Below are 21,270 nucleotides of genomic sequence, written 5' to 3' on the forward strand. Positions count from 1 at the left end.
TATTATAACTTTTGCAGAGGGCAAACTAGAGAGATTTTTAGTCAGAAGGATGAACAAGGTTTCCAGTTTTTCAACTTAAGGTTGTCTGGGGTTTTTCTGTTTTTTTTTAGCAGAGAGCATCCCAACTGAACTGTCTGACAGTAAAGTACATGTGTGCGTTTACCTTGCACCAAATCCATTTCCTCCTGAGGTTCTATTAGCACTCACCTCATAAAGACTTAGTGTGTAGATAGTTTGTTTCTACTTTGGAAAGGACCAATCCCCACTCCATGAGTGTTTTTTAAAAGTTTGGTAACTTTACAGGCCTGAGATTTACACTTCATTATAGCCTCAAAGAAATAAATTTTCTCGATATAAATGGAACAGAAAAAAAAGACGATGCTCTCTCTTCCTCTCTTTACGCCAAACCTGCAGATCGGAATACACTTCTTCATCCTCAAATCCCATCGCTCTTAAGAAAAGCCTACCGGTGAGTCGACTCACTAGACTGAAGAGAGGATGTGACGTTACAAGAAAAGTGAAGAAGAGACGTTACCCAAATTTTAGAGATAGGGATGACTTGTATGTGCTGAAGTGGATCCAAAGAGCAGAGAGGCTTATCTGCGAGTTAAAAAAACAAATCCAAGCCACTGCACCTTATTTACTGGGCCACATTCATCCCTGAAACTAAGAACATCAAGGATATAATTCTCAAATATTGGCATATTCTTCACAATGACAATGATTGAAAGAAACGCTGAGGTAACTTTCAAAAAAAGGGAGAAACATAAGAGACAGAGCTGTTGGAGTCCAGTAAACAGCAAACAGTAAACAACTAAAGAGCCTGCATGTATTGCTGATATACCAAAAACTTTAAGGACTTTAAAACCTGTAAAACAAAAAAATGTTGTGTTTATGATGCAGTGCCCATGTGTTAAATATATATATATATATATATATATATATATATATATATAGGTGAGACATCCCACTCATGCAAGACATTTTAATGAAAAGCAACCTCTCATTTGGTCGCTGTGTTTTACAGGCATAGACACAATTAAGCCCAGCTAAAGGGGTGGTAATGTCAACAAAAAAGAAAATAGAGAAAAACATTTTGGTTTTTGGTTTTTAAAAATGTGCTGTTTTGTGGTGGTTTTTATGCTGGATCTATGTTGCTCTTCACGCTCTTTCTATGTATCGCGCTTGCTAAGAGTCTTTGGAGCGAGGTGTCTCAAATAGGCACATTTTGACCCCTGGGGAAGTTCCCGCCCTATGCACTTCTCCCGTTTATGTGCCAAATATAATGTCACCTATACATCTTTTTACTGGGCACTCCCTCTCTCTGCCAGTCTGGGAATGTGATTGGCCTGAAGCCACACGACCACATGCCCAGCCCATCTGTGCATTTGCCCCATTGGCTGATATCTGAGTGGATGTATATGAAACATATATAAAAAAATAAAAAATCCTGATTAATACCTCCCCCATGTAAATGTTCCTTGTAATGTGTTTTTGTGAAGGCCACAAGCCGGAACGTGCCGGTCTAACAATAAAGGTGTTCAATATTCTAAGAGTGTCATTAAGCATTACTGTTTACTCATCCCATCACTACTGTACACCAGTCTACCCCAGCAATATAATTTATAACACATGACATATATTTTATTGTATTTTATATATATATATATATATATGTATATATATATATATATTCTATCGGACCTCTGCACGATTGCTTACTGTTCCTCACTGAAGCACAGTATCAGTTGACATAGCGAGGGCATGACTGTAGGGCTAGCCGTGCTTTACTACCTGACCTCCAGGCCCCACCTCGAAGAGTGTGCCAAAATTCAAGTTGTAACGTTTTCGGTGTAGTGCTCAGGCCATGTGCTGCATGTTCCTACATGAACGTGTTTGATAAAAAAAAAATGGCCACACAGCTCACGCGGAGCTCTGCAGTGTTCCAGCACAGAAAAGCTCCACATGGCACAGAGACCTGGAGAAACAGTGGGACTCAGCAGCCCAGGGGCACTTGAAGCCAAAGTAACAATTTGGCCAGCAGGTGGCGCCAAAGGCCCTTCGCATTTCTAAGGAGTGTCCGCGCAACAACTTTTAAAACTTACAAATAGTGACGCCATTCAGCGTGGGACATTATGTGCACAGAATTCAAAGCGTTTGAAAAATGAAATCATATAATATAACTCCAAAAGAATATCGAATTATTACATAATTATGTAACTGTCCTATTATTGTTGTTGTGATTGTGATTATCATTGTTATTATAAGCCGCTCTGCACAGACTGAGCACACACTGAAGGGCTGAGTTTGTGTGTAAACCCCTCCCCTCGGCGGAGGACAGCGGATGGCAGATGATGCGCCCCGTGCGCCTGGCTGAAAACAGAGCGCGCGGCGCAGACAGGACGCACACCACAGCGCACTAACATCCACCCGGACACACATACAGACAGGCGGACGGACGGACGGACACACACTGTATGATTACCCCTGCGTGAAAAGGCGATGGAGCTCAAATAGGCGCGCTGCTTTACCCTATGGACTGAACGCAGTTGACTGCCGCGTTGGATTTCGGAACTCTCACGCCCCGGACGAGCCAGGAGAGAAAATGTGGAGATACACGAACCTGTTCGCCTGTCTGCTGGTCCTGTGCAAGGACGCGTCCTCGCAGAGCAAGGTAAGGAAAACAGAAAAACCAGGCACACGGCAGACACTCGGTGTTCCAGGATCCCCACGCGTCAATGCAATGAGTTTAATCACGGCGGACCCTGTCATGACAGTGTCCCAGACCTCCTCCACCGTCCTGCTCGACTTCACCTCTCACACTGCTCCGTGTTCTGTGCCACAGGTGCCTCTGCTCCAGACAAATTAGTGACTTGACCCAATACCCAACATTTTCCCCCCCAGCCAGACCTTTAAATTTTCTGCCTAAAGCCGGCAGATGGTCCAGGTTATGTGTTATTTTTGTATGGCTGCAGGTAATCCTCCCAATGAGGGCTTTTGGGGGGGGTGACAGGACGAGTAACAATAGGTTGGTGTAATGACACCCCTCCGGTGCCCCGGTGTGTGCGGGCCTGATGCCAGCGGAGTGTGGGAGAGGTGGCACTCAGTGGGGTAACAGTAATATCTGGCTGCCCCTGTTTGTACAGCTGCTGGACTCCAGTAACCCCTCACTCTCCCTCCCTCAGCTTAATCCAGCTCTACACACACACACACACACACACAGAAGATAAAACACATGTACAGCACACATTATATATAAGGACCAGAGGCTCTGTCGCATATTTATGGCCAAGTATGGTGTGTGACTGTCAACAATTGTCTGGATACAATCAGAGGCCAAATCAGCAGCAATGTAGGTCAGTGACCCCCCCCCCCCCTCCTCCTCCACACACACACACACACACACACACACACACACACACACACACACGGTAGTAGTAGTAGTGATGGGAGGTGTTAGTAGTATTCATAGTTGCTGTAGTAGCACAACAGTGATAAAAGCAGCATGTGGTAGTGTGTAGTATTAGTAGTAAAAGTGGCCAAAAGTATGTGGACACCACCCCTGTGCCTGCTTTGATGTGGCATCACGTAATGACATGTTTGACCATCACATATGGGTGGAATGTTCAGGTGAATGTTCAGGTGTAGTTTTGCAGTGTAGTTTCAGCGTGTATGTCACTCTAGACTGTGTCAAATTGCTTGTTACTTGCATGAGATTAGGGTCTCTAGTAATCTAGTAGAAGTAGTCATAGTGGCAGTAGTAGTAGTAGTAGTTGTAGTAAATTAAATTATGATTAGTGTGTCAATGATATGAATATGCTTTCACTGATTCTGATGGACCAGGGGACTGAATTGACCAATACATTTTGGCAGTTTTCTAAGGAAAGCATGCCTCAAAATGGTTAGCGTTTTGTTTTCATCTCAAGCTGCATCACTGTCAGGCTGAAAAAAAGCATTTGCACCTATCATTTATCACCAACATTGTGCACAAGATAGGGGCGACCACATCCCCCGTCCACCCAGGCATTTTCGTTGCATGTCATTCGCTCTCTTTCCTCATCTTGCGTCTGTCTACTGTCAATGCATTGGTAAAAAAGGGTTTAGAATGCCCCCCCCCCCCCAAAAAAAGTATTTAAATAAAGATGTCATGTTAGAATCAGTTCAGGTTCAGTTCAGGCTTTGTAAAGGCAACTGAAGGTTTCATAGTAAATCCGCAGTCAACCAGGCACATCACAACATGTCTCTCCTCATAACGTCATTCCTCATCACACAGCAGTGCCACAGCTCCAGTCTCGTGGCCACTGGAGACACCCAGTCATAGTCTCTGTGGCCAGACTGGTGGCACTGGCATTAATGAGGGACAAAGCCCGCTTAGAAGGAGGGCATGGAGGGCACCAGAGGGTGGCGTGGGAACCAGCGCGTGCACCTGCTTCGTGTTTTGGTTGGAAACAAACTCGAGGACAATCAGTGCAAGGTCAACCGGGGGATAGAGAGAAGGAGACTGGCAGGCTGGGATGGTCAGTCTGCCTCAGTGAAACAGCCACAGTCGCAGAGACCGGGCCTGATGATGAAGCATGTGTCCACTTACAGGCGCTGCAAGGTGCCTCGTAAGCCTTGAGATGATTTGCTGCAATGGTACGCGAAATTACATTTTGTCATGCCGTGTTGCGCCAACGTGACTTCATTTAATTGGGGGCTGTCACATGGGGCTCGCCGAAGAGTCAACATTGCCAGCCTGCAGAGAGTCGAGCCTCTGTGTTTGTGGTTAAAACAAAGCTGCGAGCCGTTGGAAATGAGAGAGACCGATGCCTCATTCACGCTAAGGCAATGACCCTGAGAAAAACACCTGCTTGTGGTGCCGGCGTGAATGGGTCAGCGTTCGCCATCCGACCCAGGCGCACGACCCTGCACGTGACCAGAGTTTTTTACGCGGGTCTGACGTCGTTTGGCTTTGGTACAGAATGGTCAACATGGATGTTATGTTTTAGGCCATTCTCCTCCATAGTCCTAGCTCCCTCACACGCGACTGCGCTTGGTCCTTGAACATTACATTAACTTAAGTTCCACCATTAAATCGATCTGCATGGGTAACTTTATCAGTGTTATGCATTGCAAATGATAGCAGGTGGACTTGCAGGTCCACTGTCACCAAAAATCTCACAACACGGCCTTGTTTTTATCACAGACTTCTGCCAAATTGGCTGGTGTCATGTCGGATGTCCCAGCTTAGTATCCGTAGAAATGACGTCCATATTCTTTCAGCAGTGTACAATATACATCTCAGACTGGGGCTTGAAATGAGCATATTCATTAATTAATTCATATTTTAATTAAAAGGATGACTTTTTCAAAATACTCACTTTCTTGCAAATAAAAGCAGATTTCCCAAAAGTTTAGTTTAACTATAGATTATATCACTAATATAATAATATATAACTAATAGATTATTTGACACTAACCAAAATCATGCCGTGGTTGCATCTAAACCATACAGCAGAACTTTCGAACATTCAGTGTTCAAATTGAATGGAACAATAAAGAACAAATGATTGCCGGATTTTTGAGCAGTTGTGATGGCAAGCAATGAACATTCCTACGTTAGCTTAGCTGCAAGGCTGTCAGCATCTGATTACACTAATCATCTCTGTTGATTTCAGACGACACTACCCACAGACGTCGACTTTTCGGCTGACAATTTGTAAACTTCACATTTTTGCTCAATAAATGGAGCGCAGTATCTCTCGCAGACTGCAGCATCTTAGCCTCTCCCATGAACATCTGCTCGAACAAAATCATCATCTGGGGAAACGGCAGAGGAACATCTATCATTCCTATCATATCATGGCTGAGATCACGAGACACGCACACTAATAATCAGGGAAGCGTCTCCCTGTGCTTGTGAATGGATTATTATAGAATGTGGATTTTTGTTAGGGAGCAACGGCAACAGCTTGATTTTGTATCTGTGTGTTAAAGGTTTCCCAGAGGTTTTTGGTATTACTGTGACTAGAGAGCAGCCTTCACATATGTAATTCATGAAGTCATTTATTAGGCCCACACAACAGTCATTTCCCAAAGGACGATGTGTAGTATTCTTCTTCTCATGTTTTGTGTCGTGATGTGCTGTGATGACTGAAGAGTTCAGAGAGAGTCTGGACACATAAACAGACCCAGCAGGAATGTGGATGTGTACCCCCAAAAGCAGCGAGTGCTTGATACACTTTGCGTTCAGCTAATTAACATCCCCACGCTAATGCCAGTGTTTTTGTTTATAGTCTGAGCCACCGACCTCAGGGTGCATCTCCAGACTCCAGCCTTTAATAGACCCCCCCCCCCTCACCACTTTGTACCAAATTAATCTTTACAGTGGCACGGTAAGACTGTTTATCATAAGCACCGCTAATTAGATTAAGAATCAGGCGGACTCTTTGGACTGGAATGTGGACCCCGGTTTTTGGTCTTGAGTACCATTGACAGGAGATGGATTTTAAAGGGACAGTCCATCCTTTACAATCACAAGCTTGGTGGGCTTAAGACTAGATTAGAATTGGTGCCTTTTTTTGTGCATTTGTAGGAGAATAGTGCAAGAAGCAAGAGTTAGAGAAGTAGCTGCAGGTCATGACAGGAATAAAGTGCTAATGTTTGAAGGTTGGAACATTTTGCGCTTTGCCAAGGGATCCCTGCCCTGCCTGCCTATTTTGCCACACAGCTGCCAAGGCAGTAAAAGGAGAGGATATCCTTGTTTATATGAACAAAGGCCAGTGCCCCTGAAACTCTGACTTTCGCTCTGAGGCTAATGAACGCAGCGGCCATTGTGTAACACATCTTGTGTTTTTAGCAATCCTGAGCACAATTGGGGTTTCACTTCATCACTGTCAGGGCGTGTTAGCTGTTAAAGGCTACAGCGGTTGATCTAATAGAGCTCTCTGCGGCGTGCAGGCTCTTTTCCTCCCATTGTGCAGACATGGGTTCATGTTTGAGCCTTGTTCTTTTTGACCTGGAACTTGACTGCACTTGAGAGGTCAAAGCCAAAGACTCAAAGCTCAAAGCATGCGTTAAATACTCTGTGCTCTTAATTATTAGCACTCTTAATCGTGTTGCCTGTTCTCACACTGGTAGGTCAGCTTGGCATGAGATGCTGGATGGTGCGTTAGGCATACCGGCGCATACGATTTGACAGGAGGAGGCAGCAGCTGCTCTGATTGGCAGAGGGATTCCGATTTTTCATGATAAGCTGCGGCCAAATCTTTCTCCCGCAGCAAAGCCTGAGAGGCAAGGGGTTTAGTCCGTCTTGACTAGACAAAACATGAAGTACTAAAGCAAATCTGGCTGGAATTTCTCTGACTTCTCCAACTTAAAGCAACTTAAGCTGATGTTGCCATGCAGCATTCAGTGTTCGGCTGGGGCTGAACAATGCAGCTCAGCAGGGCCGTGGGCATAGCCTCTGCTAAAGAAGTTTAATCTGCTAATCCACTCTGTTTTCATGTGGCTGTAGGATTTGTCAACCTGCTGCCTTTTCGCTTGACATGGGTCAGGATTGGGCTGGCTCTGCGCACAGGGGTCCTGCCCCATATCAGGACCCCCTCCCGGTAATGGAGGGGAAAGCATACCCCCCTCCACACCTTCCCCCCATCACTCAGCCTGCATTCCTTCGCTAATGAGCCCCCACCACCTCCGCCACTCCTCCCCCGCACCTTCAGCCTGCTGCTGCCCTGCTAAAAGACCTAAATTGTTCAAATTGTAACGATGGAAAGCCATTAAACAATATATCACCAACATGACCAAATCACAGCCATAATTCTAACTACCTACTTCACTCTTTGTTTCTGCCGTGGTATTGTTTTATATATAAATAATATTCCCCATCCTGTATCATCTATTGTTATTTTGCTCATCATATTTAAATGGGTTATTGCACTAATATTGCAAGTCTGTAAATTTGGGTGACACATAAGAGACCGATTTGAAAAAAGACTGACCTAAATTGATGCTGCAGGATGCTGACATCCGGACCTTTAGTCCCTAGTATGGGTCAAGCCCAAAAAACGGTGGATCCTACGTTTCCCATAATGCAACCAATAGCATCTTTTTCATCCAAGCCGGGACAACTGTGACTACATCATGAAAGTTATTGTTTCAGGCTTGACAAAGCTTCTCCAGAGCCGCAGAAGACACTATACACCTGCTTCAAAGACTGAGTAGTACTTCATTCTAGGCAGCACATGAACACGTAGGCCAATTCACTGACACAACACTATTGTAAAGACTTTGTGAAAGGACTTTCCCCTCTAATAATACAGTAATCCAATGTAGAGCTGCAACTAACGATTATTTTCATTATGGATTTATCTGCTGATTATTGTCTGGATTAATCATTAAGTCTGCAAAATGTCCAAAGATAGTGACAAATGCCTGTCCCATTGTACAGTGTGACGTAATCAAATGTCTTGTTTTGTCCAAAGATGTTTCGTTTCCATCTCTTGGCAAACGTCCTCACAAAGAGGGAACGGTCACCATTTTGGAGAGCCTGAATTGCAAAGAGATCAGTACATAGGTTGAATTCATATACCTGGTGCGCTGGTAAATCTTTGACCCGAACCTCTACAACTGTCTTCTTCATATTCTGAGAGTACTACCTCCTAAAGAACAGGACCACAGCTCATTAATGAAAAATCTCTTTTGCTGAACTCTCTTCCTGATAAAAGTGATACCACATGTGCGCCCCATCCTGCTGTTTTATAGAGGTCCCTAAATCTCCACAGGGAGAGATGACAGCCCAAACCTCCTCCAACACACAATCCAACAGTCATGAGTCCAAATGATGGAACTAAGGTCGCCTTAAGTAAGGTGTGTCCCATCAACTGAGCACACGAGTGATGGCCAACTATTACCATGAATAGTACACGAATGAATGAATGTGAACATACATACATAGCAGACGGCAATATACGGTATGTATTGATACATCAGAGGTTACAAACAATTCATGTATGCCAGGTATGACAAGCAAGAAGAATGCGTGGAATAAAAAGGATGATAAGGTTCTGCTGCATTGATTTTGATGCTTTGATTGATTTTGAACTGTCCATCGTGAGTCCAAAAATGGTGTAGGGGTGCGATGCTAAATCGATGGAGGACTCTTTTAATGTGGTAACCCAGGTTTTATGGCAATCTACCCTATGGTTTATGAGACATCATGTGTGCAAATTCAATGAATATCCAAAGGAAACTTCATGGAAATCCAGCCACATATCTTAAGATACCTCATCATGAGAGATGGACAGATCAACCAACAGACCAAATGATTGACTGATCTTCTTGGCCAGTATTGGGTCTTGCTGCTAGTGGGAATTAAAATGTGATGCAAGCTGCACTATGGGTAACGACTGATGTGTCTCGGCTCATTAGGTGCAGGCCCTCTCATCTATAGCTGTTCAGTATCAAGATGGATAGGGACCAGAACTCTTAAGGTGTGTTCAGACTGAGCACAAAGCAAATTTTAACCTTGTGTTATTTGTGCAAATTTATATGTCCATTTATTATTATTCCATGTTTATTCGCCAAAACTGCTAGTTAGCAACGTAGCAAGCTTTACCTCTTCGCCTCCATCCACATCCTCTCTTCCATGTGCACCACCCAGTACAAATTTGCGTCCCATTGTGTCTTTGCATTGACTTTGCATGCAATCTAAAATTGAAAGGACACTGCTGTTGCAAAACCAAATTTACAAATCTGCAAGGTGTCACTGTAAAACAAGGGAATATGTGTGATCTTGAAGCAATCTCCACTGTATGCCAGCTTGTACTTGTCTCACCAAGGAAGGAGTGTGGAATGTCTGCTCAGACTTCCATGCATTGCTTCCTGTTTATTAAGTAAGCCATGACCATGGCCTGCCAAAGCTCTGTCATCATACATGGCAGCCAAAGGCCGGCTGGTGATGCAGAAGTCTTTTGAGTTATGTTTGTCTCTGAGGCTTTGCTCTGAGTCACACTGGCTAACATTCAAAAGAGGGGAAGCAAGTGGTTATTTTTCAGGATCACTTTCCTGGCCTTGTTTTTGTTTCCCTACAATAAAAAAAAAGAGTTATTATTCATGGAAGTCCAGCAGGGTTTAGACTAATGGAATAGATGACTGGAAGAACAGGATTCACCGGTGGAAGAAGGAACAGCACAGCTCAGCATACACCTTCAAAAAACTGCCACATTTTATGGGTGCATGAATATACAGCGTAGTCTAGGTCATCAATCTAATGTGTTAGATTATTGCTCAGCCCTGAAGCTGCTTGATTAGAATGGTACCACAATAAAGAGACATTTCTACTGCATGTACTTAAGTGGAAAAATGAAAGGAAGATTATAGAGACACCACAAAATACCTTTTTTTTCTTTGGGTTTGAAAATGGGAAAATTGTCATTCTGTCCTCCAGATCTTTGGGGAGACTGAGCCTGTTCGGATGACGTCGGAGGGCTCAGACTGCCGCTGTAAATGCATCATGCGCCCTCTAAGCAAGGATGCCTGCCTGCGGCTGCGGAGCGGCAGTGTGCGCGTGGAGGATTTCTACACGGTGGAGACGGTCAGCTCCGGATCCGACTGCAAGTGCTCGTGCACGGCCCCGCCGTCCTCCCTCAACCCCTGTGAGAATGAGTGGAAGATGGAGAAGCTGAAGAAACAGGCCCCTGAGTTACTGAAGGTGAGAAACGATGAAGCTACTATATGTGGAATATTTGATATTTGACTCTGATGGCAGCAGTTATTGTTTGTAGATAAATTTGACATTCCAGCTTATGTAATTGTACACAGTCTATTTGTTACTTATTTGTTAGCGCATTTGACCACTAGGAGTCGCCAAAGTCAGAAGTGGTCAAATCTTACAAATAGGAGCTTTAAAGTACTAATCATTCATTTTTCCAAATGAATAATTGAAAGTATATTCAGCACTATCCCTTCAAAAAGCAATTCATAGCCAATTCATAAAAGTCCTCGTGCTAATTCACCAATGTCTTTCCTTTGAACACATCTGTTACACCAGACACGATGAAAAAAAAAACAAAGAAGCCCATAATGTTACACCTCAGGTGAAAAAACACTTACAATTTTGCTATTGTACGAGCCTGACCAGCAGTGGGGAGCAGGAATATGCTCAGTAATTTTCAATATGCCCAATGTAATGTTTCTTACAAGTGGAAATGGTGGCACTAGACGAAAGGTCAGGGAGTCACTATACACTTGAAATTATCCTCTGGCAATGATGAATACCCATCCCAAACATAACACCATTCTGACCAGCAGCTGTTGAGACGTATCGTGCCCTGGACCTAAATGCTTCTTTTTTGATTATTGATTTGAGACAATCAAGCAAAAATGCCGAACATTTGCTGCTTCCAACCTCTCCAAATTTAATGATTTGCTGCTTTTCCTTATGTTATATGACAGTAAACTAAATATCTATGTTTTGGACTGTTGGTCGGACAGAACAAGCAATTTGAAGGCATCGCTTTGGGTTTTCGGAAATCCTGAAGGCCATTTTTCCATTTATTGACAAAATGATTCATTGAGAAAATAATGAACAAATTAATCAATTCTGAAAATAATTGATAGTCCTTAGAGCCAGCCACAAAGGACAAAAATAGCAATAAGATGAACTCATGATAATATAATAATCCATAATCCACGTAAAGACATTGAACTGGGTTGTTAGAGCAGGAATGTAATAAGGTTTAGAACTGATAAAGATAAATAGAATGTCAGCAAACACACAGAATAATAAGATAAGCTGTAAAATAGAGACGAGGACAAAGAAAATGAAATGAATTCCCCAGCAGCCTGAGTGCTCATTTCACTCTGTAAAATCGAACTAAAAGAAAAGCAATTGGCGGAAACGAAATGTTTAAAAGCATCAAAGGTCATTCCTCACCTCTCCGTGACCTGGCGATAGTTGTATGTCATCAAACATCATGAGCACACCACTGCACATACCTAAAGCACACTTTCATTTTTCACAGGCAGGAGAAGCACGCGATGTAGCATATGAAACAAAAGGCAGTTCCAGATGTTTGATCTGACTCCACTTTAAACCATAGAGTAAACCCCAATACATCTCTGAAGGGAATGATCACATTGAAAAAGGAAAGGTCTATAATAATTAAGATGGACTCTGAATGAGCCCCAGACTGGGCTGCCCATTGAGCAGAGTGTGGATGTCAATAGTGCTAATCAGAACAAATGTTTTGGGAGGGCACTTAGGCTATTACTACAGTTGAACAGAGGCACATAAAGCTGTCAGGTCTGTGTTCAGGAGATGGTGAATGATGCTAATGCTTCTCTCTTTATGGCATGAATGACCAGCTCCAATCTATGGTGGACCTCCTTGAGGGAACACTTTACAGCATGGATTTAATGAAAGTCCACTCCTACATCAACAAGGTGGTGTCTCAGATGAACACCCTGGAAGAGGTAGGCAAGCAAACCAAACTCGTGTTCTTCCTCGTATCATTCTAATCAAAGGGTTGGTTTATGTGACCTTGCACACCAGCTTATGTAATTTAATGGACCGCGAAAACTGTGATGATGATGATAATGATGTTGTCTTGCAGACAATCAAGACGAACCTGACGCGAGAGAATGAATTTGTCCGGGACAGCATGGTGAGCCTCACCAACCAGTTCAAGAGATACGAGAACTACTCCAACATTATGATGAGCATCAAGAAGGAGATCTCCAGCCTCAGCCTGCAGCTGCTACAGAAAGACTCCTCTGAGAGCAAAGCACAGGTCAGAAGAACAACTAGTCATTTGTAGTATTGTAGTTCTGCTAGTAGTACTAGTATTTGCACTAGGACTAGCAGTAGTTGTACAATTAGCAGTACATTACAAGCAGTGCTGTTAGTCAGCACTGTAGTGCTCAAGTCCAATCTCAGCCCCAAGTCTCCAGACATTGCTTCTATTATCTCAGACTTAGCTTGGCATGGTGGGTGTTTTGACTCACTTGTCTTGCTCTTAGCCACCGGTCTCATCTATTACAGTGTTTGGTCCTTGGTCAAAATCAATCAAAATCCACCTACCAGCACTTCACCCAAGCAAAGGTACACATAAACCCCAATAAAACAGCCAATTGTAGTTACTTCGGTTTTTGTACAAATTAAACAAACGAGACATATTGTGTTATTTGGTGAGCTTTAGAGGTGCTGATAGGCCTGATTTTGCTATCACTGTAAAGAACCAGGCTTGCTGTTTAGCTATGCTAAGCTAAGCTAACCGGCTGCTTGTGGTAGCTTCATATTTCCTGCACAGATCTGAGAGTGGTATTGAGCGTCTCATTTAACTCCCAGCAAGAAAACAGATAAGCATATTTCCAACAATGTCAAACTGTACCTTTAAATGTATATTCACAATGTGAATCAGATGCCCACATGCTTGTTAAAGGGGTCGCCTGCTGTGATAAATATCACCAGACCCTGCAGTTTCCCTCAGCTCTATGAAGCGTTTTAGCGTCTTTCAGCTCTTCATTTTGGTCTTGACTACAGCCATTAGTAGCAGATGCAATAGTAACAGCAGTAGTACTAGTAGTAATATTGGTAACATTATTAACACTAGAAGTAGTAGTAATAGTAGTATAAGCCTATGCAACATATAAAACCTGCAAGCCAATATTATCCTGACATAACCTGAATGTCCATGTTTACAGGACACTAATGGTGAAAAAACCAGGGAGGCTGTAAAAATGCCCAACAAAAAGAGCCCTGCAGCCAAACCCCCACCCAAACCACCCAAAGAAAAGGTCGTAAAGCCCAAGAAAGAGGTCATTAAACCTGGGAAGCCGGTCAAGCCTGACCCTACGGCCAAAGCCAAGGTGGTTGGCCACCAGCCTGGCGTGGTTAGGGGCATCACATACTACAAGGCTGCCAAGACCGACGAGGAGGAGCACAGAGGAGGTGAGGGTTTTCAGCTTGGCCGGGACACTCTGTATACTCTCCCAGCACAGTTGCGTGTTCATAGAAAGCCACCCTCTCTGAGCTAAAGCAAACATTGTGCTGGCACTTTGGCTGAGTTTGCACTCCCATCTGGGTGCGATCATCTGTGCGTGATCCACTGTGGGTGTTGAAAATGATCCAAATTAGTTTCTTCAGCAATCTAATCTGACCCCACATGACACTTTGCTGGATCAGGATCAGCCAGCAGCCAGAGAGTCATAGGGCCAGAGTCAAGATCTTCATTAGCTGTATTGAGTTTCCAATTGAGGATGTTTTCCTGACAATGTTGTTTTATACAAGTGTGAGATAAGGCTGTAATTGTGCTGCAAACACTTGGGGCAATAAAAGTGGGAATCCATCGCTGTGTGGACAAAAGATCACCTCAATACAAAATTTATTCCAGTGTTGTCTTTAGCGAAGCTGGTCTAGTCAGTGCTGGATTGGATTGCTGGTGTGCATTCAGCGAGCAGGAAATCCAAATCTTTTATTGACAATATACGTGGAGCTGATGGAATGCTGTCTCAATGGAGGGCTGCCATGTCCATGACATGCCTCAGCTTCACTCCTTACTACAATGTTTGGGGACCCTCACCAATGCAGAGAAAACATTTCCTGACTCTTTCCAATCCTCTTTAAGTCTAGTTGAGTGAATAGGTATGCTGCGTTTGCACAAGGCACACGCACATAACACTGTCAGACCATGTGTTCTGCCATGTATGTGAAGCCCAGCCACCCTTGTCAAATCACTGAAACCAGTCCGCTGCATTTCCATAATCTCTGGCAAAGAGCAGGATGCAGGAACCTTTATTCATCCAGGGAAGGTTGATACACCTTCACGCTTTTATTGCACTGAAATGCTTCTCTTCAAATTTACTTAGAGTGACACACATTTTACTGCAGCTGAGTTGGAGTTCAGGGGACTCGCTCAGTGGCACCTGACCAGCCTGCAAACTTGAAGTAGTAACCATGTGGCTGCAACAACCGACAAAGCATCTAGAAAACTGACTGTTTGCAACAGCAACTGTAAGATTGAGATGAAGGCATTTGTAGCCAATGGGGATCTTGCAGAGTTGTTTGGAAAATTGTTAACAGTGATGTCAAGCATCAACGATTGGACAAATGGACTAAAGCATGCAAAAAAAAAAAACTGGCATGGTCCTTTAACAACTACTTAAATATCTTCATCACAGTACCAAAATGTATAATAGTAACAAAAGTCAATGTCTGTTAGTAATTATCTGATGTCCTCTTTCATGTGCTAGCTACACTCAACCAGAAACAATGGTTGTAACAGATTTGTTTCAGTAGTTTGGTTTGGAAATTATTGTTACATTTAATACCAGGTACAATATAAAACTCCTTAATCATCTTAATCAAGACTTAATGGCTTTTTGTGACCAACTACTGTAAATTGTAAAAAAACGAATATTGTTTCTACTCCAGCCCTCATCAGGTCAATGTGTTCAGGGGACGTGTGTCGGGAAGATGCACTGCTTATGCAGCACTGCGATAATCTCCTCACATCTGTCTGGCAGCACAGGAAGTCAGAGTATGAGGACCAGAAGGAGAGCAGACTCTCCCTCTGCTAAGATTTTGACAGCCTGCTGTCTTTTTTTTTTATTTTTTTTACAGCAGACCACAAGCGACTATAGAAGCCTGAAGCACTAGATAACAAGAAGCACTGGATAACAGGACGAAAGAGTCCGACCAGTATGGATTTATGGGATAAAAAAAGAATGCAGATTTCCCAAAACATGAAACAGGATTCAGCGTTTATATATTATACATTACATAACACTCTGAAGCATCTTGTTCCCATTTTTGTTGAAAGCAAAATGCTTCCTCAGTGCACTCTGTTATAAAACCAGTTGAAGCTAATAGACAGAAGAAGAGGCTGAGTTATGAAGGAAAGAGGAGAAAGAAGTTCAGAGAAGAGGGAGGAAGTTGGTGTTCCCTGTGTGCTGCATTGCTAATGTGCCGTCTTTGATGTGAACTTCTGGAACACAGCAGACTATAATATGTCTCCCGCTGTCTGGGAGCCATATACTGCATGTACTGTACAGTGAATGAAAGGTTTGAAACACCTTTGAAAGACAGTTTAGAGACAATGTCCCTACACACTGCTGCATTTTACTACCATTGCTAATGGTATGTAACCATCACTAACAAGAAGCAGCTTGTTCAGTGTTACTCTCCTCTGTCACCACTCACCACTCGCCTCAGGACTGTCTGACCTTGTTTGGCTGTGTTTTTGATGAAAACTAGCTTTGTAGAATCTTACATTTCTTCTCTATCTCCTGGACTGACTCCAGACCATTCTGCCAAAACGTACACGGTTCATCACATCACAGAAAACCAGTCGGAGGATGGAGGAGCTGAAATTGTCCTGGAAACCATGGACGCCACCGTGGCTGAGCCCATTGCCACCACTGCAGTCCCCAGCACTACAACTACCACTAGCACCACAACTACTAGCACCACAACTTCCACCACCACCCCACCCACGACTATCACCACACAAAGTACGCCAGCATCTGAAAGACCAGCTCCGACCATTGTGCTGGTGCTGGACAACTCCAACAACAACAGTCGGCCCACTCTCCACAGAGCAGGTACGTGCTAAACACCCCTCTGTAAATAAATAATAAATTAATAAATAAATTCCGTTGCAGGCGGTGATGGCAGTGACAGAGGCCAGTTTAGCAGCAGAAAAGTGTGTAGGTCCACATTGCCAAGAAATGTATGAGTGTGACAATCGATTTAAGCCCATGTTAATGCAAGTCATTCTTCCCCCAGGCGTGCATGTTGAATGTTCTGCTTGTTTCCTCCAGGGAAGATCCTTAACTGTGAAGGGACTCTAGCATCCATTGAGCAGCCAGAGAAGCAGCACAGTTATGGGCGCAACGAGGGAGCCTGGATGAAGGATCCCCTGGCTAAAGACTCCAAGATCTATGTCACTAACTACTACTACGGCAACAACTTGGTGGAGTTCCGCAACCTGGACAACTTCAAGCAAGGTGTGCTTCAATTGGGTCTTTTTACAACACCCTGTTTGCCCAACATTAGTCCTAGACTTAATTTGTATCTATGTTTGATACAAGGGGGTCCTACCATAGATACCTAAAGCTTAGGTTTTGATCCTTAGTTCAGGGTCAGATTCCAACAAGAGGAAAAGATACTGTGTGAGGTCAGTGGTTGCAGAAACTGTAGTGGCTGTGACACATAGCTCATGGACACAGTTCTACTCTAAGTAGCGAAATGAAGCAATTTTTGATATCAAGAGCATTGCGACCTGAATCTACAGGAATAGGGGAGGGCGGTATCTTGATTTTGTTTGCGATGTTTGCGAAGCCTATGCACGTACCTACGCCATAACCCCTCAACGCACAACCATAAATCCGTCACTCAAACCAGTCTCAAGTCTGTATCACGACTCCTGTGGGCTTGAACCTTTACTGAGACCTAGTGGAACAGCTAAAATAAAAATTGGCTTTTCTGACTGGCCTTATTTTGCTTGCTCAAAAAGCTGTGTAGATTGTATAGAACAACACCCTTAGGCCACGACTAAGCAATGGAACATTTGCTGTCCAGTCAAACATTATCATATCTGCCCTTAACCTGAGGCTTACTGTTAGCCTGGGTTAATGAAGATAAAGTGACATGACATTAGGTTAGCTCTGGTTTAGCAAGCCCACGATTTAGGGCTAAGAAATGAAAGTTTGAAAAGCCTTGAGCAGTATTCAGTTTAATTCATTTTTACGGTTAGTTTTAAGGCTTTGGGTGGATTAGCAGCTTCATAAGAGGTTTCATTTCGGTGTTTGCAGACTTTCACATGTCTTCACTTTTGCATCATCTTAATCAAAACACCATTATCATCCCAACATATTGGTCTAACTCTAGTATCACCCTATTTTAATGTATAGCTGTGTTTTCTTTAAAAACATGTTGACATTGATTCATGTTGATTGTCCAATGAGCTCTGTGAGACTGATGAGATCTGTGGAATGCAGGTCTTGGTAGTTTCATGGCTCCAGTGGGTGGGAAAATCAACTCCTTCCTCATCCAAATCAACTGAGGAATTGGATTACACTCTCTAAGAGAATTAAGATGATCTCCCCTCATAGGACTTGGCTTGTTGATCTAGATGTGTTTGGACAACGGGCTTTCTAAATGCACTTACATGTGAGGCGTCCTGCAGAGCGGTGAGCTCACAGCTGTGTGCGGATGACTAGGTATTTGGAGTGGCGGTGATGCCTGCTGTTCCCTGACATGTGCTCTGGCCTTTCCTTTGAACTGGGCACAGCAGAGAGGGATTAAGAGTGTGGGCTGGCCTTAGCGTTGGGGATGGTCGGGGGCAGGGAAGGGGGGACCATGCACATTGTTTTTGTCCTTCACTGGGCTTTCCATTTATTATCATTATCTAAATCAGACTTCCTGAGGTTGGAAGGTTAGGAAAGCAGATAGGATGAGATTAGAAAATGACACCTACAGTACACAATGTGTTTGTTCAGGACTGAACTGCTAAACAAACGGTGTCCCTTTCACATGAAGCCAGTGTGTACACAGTCTGGCATTGTAAAAACATTGTCATTGGCTCTATGAAGGGCATAATATCAGCTTAGCACACACACTGCTGAATGTATCCAACTCATAATAAGGAAAGGATCATGTATAAATAAGCACAACAGTACAGCAGAGGAGTCTTGAACATCCAGGAGGGGTTTAGCTTATTTTGCAATAATGACCAGCTTGCTATATATGATCCTGCTTATTGATTCTATTACAGGCTAAATTTACCATAAATTGGCTCCTCAGGACTGTCTGGAAAAGCTGTTTCTTGGGGCAAGTCCAAGTCAAGTTTCATAAGCAAATTGCATGTCAGTTGCAAGTCTCTCAGGCCTGAGCATTTGAACTACATTTGAACACATTATTGGATGTTATCAGGTCACACAAGTCACCAGTGTTTTTGCTCTCAAGTCAAGTCTTTAGAGCAGACCAGGTGACTACTTGACTGGAGTAATCTGATCATGGACTGTAGAATAGCATGGAATGTGATGTCTGCCGCATATGTTTGTGAAGGGATATTAGAGTCCTGGATTCTGTTTATCGCTGAACGCGGTCCTGGCAGTTACTGGAGCCTGAAAATCCTTAAGTCGGCCTGTAGCTGAGGTGTGATGAAAAGGGTTTTTGAATAATACAGCTTTTCTTGGAGCCACCAGTGATAATAGACACTTTAACATGGGCAAATATGGGCCTTGATGGAGGCATTTGCATCAGAGGTGAAACAGTGGTCTGTTTTGTGCAACAGAATGTGTTCATTGACAAATGAGTGTTCACCGATGTTTTACAATAAATAGGTAAAGCTAACATAATATTCTTGTTTATCGTAGGCCGGTGGAGCAACCTTTTCAAACTGCCCTACAACTGGATAGGCACAGGCCATGTGGTTTATAACGGAGCCTTCTACTACAACAGAGCCTTCACCAAGAACATCATCAAGTATGATCTGAGGATGCGATATGTGGCAGCCTGGACACTGCTGCATGATGTGGTTTACGAGGACACCACTCCCTGGAAATGGAGGGGCCACTCGGACATTGACTTCGCAGTGGACGAAAGCGGCCTGTGGGTGATCTACCCTTCCATGGACTATGACTACAACCAGCAAGAGGTGATCATCATCAGTAAACTGGATCCCGGAGACCTGTCGTTGAAAAAGGAAACAACCTGGAGGACAGGTCTCAAGCGGAACTCCTACGGGAACTGCTTCATCATCTGTGGTGTCTTGTACGCCGTCAATGTGTACAACCAAAAGGAAGGTGAGGTGAACTATGCTTATGACACCCATACCAACACGGAAGCCATCCCACGCCTGCCCTTCACCAACGAGTACTCCTTCACCACCCAGATTGACTACAACCCCAAGGAGAAGGTTTTGTATGCCTGGGACAATGGCCATCAGCTCACATATCAGGTAAACTTTGTCGACCAGTGAGCACAGCTAGTTTGTGCTACAGATAAGATCACAGTAGGCCTGCCAGTATGGCACCTAAATAGAAAGAAGATGCTCAGTATTTGACAGCCTAGAAGCAGCCATATTGGACTCAACAGGACAAAGGATGAACCTACACCAGCCTTCCGGTACCAATGCATGCTATTCAAACACCTGACCTCGCAGTGTACCAAACATACACGCCTCAAATGTGTATTGGGATGTAACTGTACAATATGTCAATAGATAAGACAGCAAAAAGTGGAAATAATCTCACAGGTTGAGTTGAAGCTCATCGGGCAGAGTTTAGGAAAGCATTTTGAAATGTCAGCAGGCTGGCTAACTAGCAGACAGATAGATAGCTACAAATGGTTAGTTTAAAAGAGACATAGCAGTTGTAGCATCACCTATTGGTTTCTGGGGAGACGCCTTGAGGCTTGCATTTTGGATTTATCACCAGATGTCCTTTTGGTATGCCTGAAAACCAAAATTTGGGCAGAGGCATGGCCAGTGGCTGACTGAGATGGGCTCACGTCAATCAAGCAGATACTTCCTCAATTATAAGCCTTATATCTCTTTAAAGGGTTGCTTCAGATAAGTCTATCTTATGAAATATGTGGCTACATGTATGTTGAAAGAGGTTTTGGCTGCTGTAGTCATTCCTCCTGTCCATACTGATGTGAAGGGACCCCCTCCTAATGCAACTGACTGTACAAGATGCCAGACAAATTCATTATATTTAAAAAAACAACAACTTTAGAATGCATTTTTACACTGAACATCTGTGTGTCCAATTTCTTAAAATGGAGTCACTTCACGACCACTATAGACAGGAAGTATGACTACCGCCACCAATAACTCTTTAAGCGTATATTTGGGCATGAGTACTGTATTAAAACATACATTGAAAGTTTCAGAACCTATCCTCTATCCACTTGCTACCAAGACACATATCAAAGAAGTGAAATAGTCATTGATATCGTCCTGTGGAGAGAGAAAAGAAGAGAGTTCAGTCAGAGACACTCACAGTTCAAGAAATTGACCATATGTGGCAAATGGGTTAGATTTGGCAGAAAAGGCTCTGCTGTTTGAGGGAGCTCTTAAAGAATCCTAGCAGCAACAAGGAATCTGCTGGGAGAGCTAAACCCCCCCCCCCAAAAAAAAATACACACATACATGTACGTTAAATCTTAGTTAAGTCAATTTTATGAAACCTTGACACCAAAATTTGGGCGGATTACTCAAGTTTACCTATATTTCACCATCCACCTCTGCTGGAATATAAACTGCTCCACAAAACAGGCATGGC

The 21,270-nt window shown here is 43.5% G+C and overlaps 1 protein-coding gene across 1 annotated transcript; it reads left to right on the top strand.

Moving 5' to 3' along the window:
• Positions 1 to 2,605: 2,605 nt before the first annotated feature.
• LOC139284513 (olfactomedin-like protein 2A) lies at positions 2,606 to 19,964 on the top strand. Its single transcript, XM_070904810.1, has 8 exons — positions 2,606 to 2,674; positions 10,427 to 10,690; positions 12,346 to 12,453; positions 12,594 to 12,770; positions 13,684 to 13,930; positions 16,282 to 16,581; positions 16,801 to 16,986; positions 19,360 to 19,964. The coding sequence occupies exons 1-8, from the start codon at positions 2,606 to 2,608 to the stop codon at positions 19,962 to 19,964; spliced, it is 1,956 nt and encodes a 651-aa protein (XP_070760911.1).
• Positions 19,965 to 21,270: the final 1,306 nt, after the last annotated feature.

Source organism: Enoplosus armatus, chromosome 4 (genome assembly GCF_043641665.1).
Source record: "Enoplosus armatus isolate fEnoArm2 chromosome 4, fEnoArm2.hap1, whole genome shotgun sequence".
NCBI classification, from domain to species: domain Eukaryota; kingdom Metazoa; phylum Chordata; class Actinopteri; order Centrarchiformes; family Enoplosidae; genus Enoplosus; species Enoplosus armatus.